Genomic DNA, 4,297 nt, shown 5'->3' on the forward strand with positions numbered 1-4,297 from the left:
GGGTGACAACACTATGCAAATGCGACCCCTCTGTGATGGTGAATGCAAAGTCCATTTTGGCCCTGCATCAGCTGGTTTTGGCTAGTGCCAAGTTTCCACGGGGTTTTTAGGATTCGTACAGAACCCCGTGCGTACAAATAAACTATGCTACCTTACTAAATTTAATGTTTCGGACTCAGCGGATATGTCAAAACATTCAACCGAGGTTGTCTGAACAAAAAGTGGTTCCCACGCCCAAGCACAGTTTTAAGCTAAATTCCATAAGGGGGCTCAGAAAGAGACCAGAAGACTTAAGACCCGCACGACAGGTCGTTCCAGACCAAATTGCCATTTTGGAACTATACACCTACCGGAATTCTGATCCGAGCATGTTTACCAAGAATATTGACCACTATCAAACTTAGGCCAAAGGTTAAGGGCTAAAACGCCTAATGGCACAAACAAGCCTTGAAAGCCTTGAAATCCAAGACGACCATGTCACTATCCTAAATTGACCCTTCTGGAGTTGATGAAACCATTAGAATTTCATTTTGAGGCCATCTTTTTAGAGTTTTGTCCAAAGTCAACATTTCAGACTCTAAGAGCTTCACAACATATAAACTGCCATGAAACCCAAACAAATTAAAGTTCCAGGATACCGAATTTCCTGTCCCAGTAAGTCATAAATGACTTGGGGTTGCTAGCTGTAAACGCCAAAATGATCAAAAAATGTAGAAAATGACCTGGAAGGTCATTAAAATATATTGCATTGTTAAACACTGAAACTATAATTTTGATTTAATAACGGTGTGACTATATATTTTTTTAGAACTCCCTAATTCTAGTCTCTAATCCTAAAATTTCACTAGCAATATTATAAGAAAGGTGTAAAGTCCTAAAATTAAAAAAATAAAAAGTTGACCTTCTCCTTGCAACCCTAGAGAGATTTTGAAAGAAATAGTACGTTATAAAAGCTAATTAAATGTTATATTTAATAAAAATAGATTAATAAATCAACTAAAAATAAATAGAACATGCATTTTCTTCTATTAATCATAATTATCAACATTTTATTTTCAGACTAGACTACTTTAGGATATTAATTACTGCATGTTAGTATGTATATATTATCATGTATAAAAATGATGAGAATCAACTAAGTTTCTAGGAAAAAAGTTTTTTGTTTTCTTTATCAATAATTCCATCAAGGTGGTGTAGAAAGTATAAAAAATTGGAGAGAAGAATTTATCTGATCAGATCAATTAATTTTGTGGCAACTACATTTTTATTAGTCTTAAGTTAAAACTCCTAAAATATTATTATATTTTACACGTAAGAAATCTAACAATAAAATATAAGAAAATTTTGGAAATTTATTTATTCTGTTGAAATCGTAAAAGAGTTATGTTATCAATTTTCTCTCTTTGAAGTTACATTGAGGTACAAATTGAAAGACTCAACTTTTAAGGCCATGCAAAAGTTTGATGCAATGAAATTTTTGTGATACCCTTTGATGTTTTGGGTCATCACTAGGTACATTATAATATATCAACAATTTTATAACCTTCACCCACATGCTTCGATAACCTTAGGGTATTTGTAAATCTATGTTTTAATATTAAATTTTAAGTATTATTAATTTCGTAGTTCAAATTTTACTTATTAATATGTTCTCATCTCCCCACCTTAATTTTTGGTTTCTTAATATGAATATTTGTGTCTTCAAATGTAGAAGTAAACATAAAATTCTATTTCTAATGCAAGGGGTAAATTGATTTTGTCCAATAAACTTCGAACATGGGACGAATTTCTCGACTTCACCAAAAAAATTGAGATAAATGAAATGAAGAATACGAACATGATGATAAATTATTAATTTTAAGTTTTTGGAGTGCAAACTTCACTTCTAGACAATTAAGTTAAAACAAAACAATTGAAGTTTTTAACATACAAAAGCCAAGAAAGTAATAAATATTTTGCCTATTACCGTATTTTAAAAAAAATGTTAATATCAAATAAGGCTTCTTGATAATTTTTTTGGTGCTTTGATTCAATTTTAATTTTAGATGCATTACTTGTTTACACCATAAAGTTTCAAAACAAAAATTTACCCAATATGTAAATTTGTTTGTTAGATTTTGAAATGTAAGAGATCATTTTTCAAAATCATACTAACAACAACAACAACAACAACCCAGTGAAATCCCACATCGTGGGGTCTGGGGAGGATAAAATATACACGCAGATCCCACTCTTACCAATGTAGGACGGCTGTTTCCGAAAGACCCTCGGCTCAATAGAAGCATAAAAAAAAGTCAGACAAGAATATTAAAAGTAGGTAAGTAGATAACGAAAGCGGTCCAAACAATAGTATAATCAAAGCACCAAAAAAACAGTAGATATTGGTAGATAATAACATAATTACCATAAATAACATAAGATAACATAACATACATAATAGAGTACAAGAAATCATAGTGCATTAATACGCCTACGGATAAGGGGGAATAATGTCACTATGTACTAGCCTTCTACCCTAACAATAGTAGTAAAAGCAAAATTAAATATTTCATTAGCTAGTAAACATTAAAATAATTGCCCATAGATTTAATAAATGAATGAAATAAAACAGTTTGAAATAAATAATAACACACGACAGAAGGACACTCAAATGAGGACAAAGGAAAAGTGATACATAGAGTTCTACGACACAATCTAGATATGCAAAATAGTAAAAGACATAAACAATTCAATGGACAACATGGACATAGAAAACAATACTAATTGACAAGACACACATTGATCCTTAGAAGTTATGGTGTGATTTGGATCTTGTACATTAACATTTTTAAAAAAATGGGTCATCCAATAAAGTCATTACGTCATCATTCCAATTCAGTAACCCAGATAATGTAGGACTAGGTGATGAGGCGTCAGAGTTATTCGGATTGTTATTCATTGATGTTAATACACCAATTGGAGGGATATCCTCTGAAGGGTTATTCATTGACGTTACTACACCATTTGAAGGGATATCCGTTGAAGGTTCCATTTGTTGTGTCGTTGGAGGAAACACTGGAGAATACATTGGAGGAGCCATCATTGGTGAAGGCATTAGAGAATCCACTATTGTTGATGGAGTTAGAGGGGCCATTCTAGGGTTTTCTCTAATAGCCATTTGTTGAGGCATTGGAGACAATAATTGTGGACCCACTAGAGGAAACATTTGTGCAAACAATAGAGGAGAAGGATCCCTTGCCCCTCTAGAGTTGGTCCTACTAGTTACAATTGATTCAACAATGGATTGAGAGACATTCGATGTAGAACCCTCTCCATCAATATTTTTCCTCATTAATTCACGAACCTCTTTGAGGTTTTTCTTGATCACGCGACTCAGGTCATTCTGATCGTAAGGGTGCATCTCAGCAGAAATAGTTTTTCCACTTAAAATCTCATACATCTCATTTGTCATTTTCTTGACTTGATTTTCCTTTCTTATTTTTTGTAGTTGTTCCTCCAACTTCTTAATCCTTTGCTCGGTGAACTCTTCTGTTGTCACCATATTTTTGGATTTCTCCAACGTCGGCAACTCCTTAAACTTTATAAAAGTGGTGCGTGCAGCATCATTATTTGGAAATATGTATGGTTCATTTCTATAAGGACCATAGATGATAGCAGCCACTTCAACATCACAAAGTGTTTTGAGTTCTTCACACTTTTTGAAGAGACCTTTTTGTCTTTTCTGATATGAGACTTTTCTTTTACTCTCATCTTCAATCAAAGTGAAGTTAACTTTATTTCTTGGCATGATTAAAGGGGAGGAGAAATGTGTTTGTTTGGATATGTGGTATCTAATAGCTTTGTTGTTGTAATAGTTGTTGTGCTTTTTCTTGGCTAGGATTAACTTCTATTTATATAAAAATATTTGCATTCTGTAAATTTATGAATGGTTTGAATTTGACATATTTTTCTTGATAACAAGAACTATTTTGGAAAAAAATTAACTGAGGGAATCTTAGATACACAGCTAGTAAAATCATCTTGAAATATATGTATTTTATGGTTCCGATCTTGTGTTGACTAACTTATTAGGAAAATTATTAATGATGTTTAATGTTTGTAATCTCCACAAAATATGGTCATAATTGACTCATTTCCTTCATCAAGTTTTTTTTTTGAAAAGTATATTTTAATTGAAGGATGAACAAAAGTAAATATTGAAACAAGGTCATTTTAAATATTGGCTAGGAATTTTGAAATATAAATTTTGACAATATTTGAATATGAGCAAAAATAATCAATTTTTTTAAAAACACAC

The 4,297-nt window shown here is 32.0% G+C and overlaps 1 protein-coding gene across 1 annotated transcript; it reads right to left on the minus strand.

Moving 5' to 3' along the window:
• Positions 1–2,827: 2,827 nt before the first annotated feature.
• LOC129872633 (MADS-box transcription factor PHERES 2-like) lies at positions 2,828–3,787 on the minus strand. The gene has a single exon (XM_055947569.1). The coding sequence runs from the start codon at positions 3,785–3,787 to the stop codon at positions 2,828–2,830; it is 960 nt and encodes a 319-aa protein (XP_055803544.1).
• Positions 3,788–4,297: the final 510 nt, after the last annotated feature.

Source organism: Solanum dulcamara, chromosome 2 (assembly GCF_947179165.1).
Source record: "Solanum dulcamara chromosome 2, daSolDulc1.2, whole genome shotgun sequence".
NCBI classification, from domain to species: domain Eukaryota; kingdom Viridiplantae; phylum Streptophyta; class Magnoliopsida; order Solanales; family Solanaceae; genus Solanum; species Solanum dulcamara.

Bases quoted from the DNA above. Each gene is read 5' to 3' on its own strand.
- LOC129872633 (XM_055947569.1), bottom strand. From the start codon at position 3,787: ATGCCAAGAAATAAAGTTAACTTCACTTTGATTGAAGATGAGAGTAAA.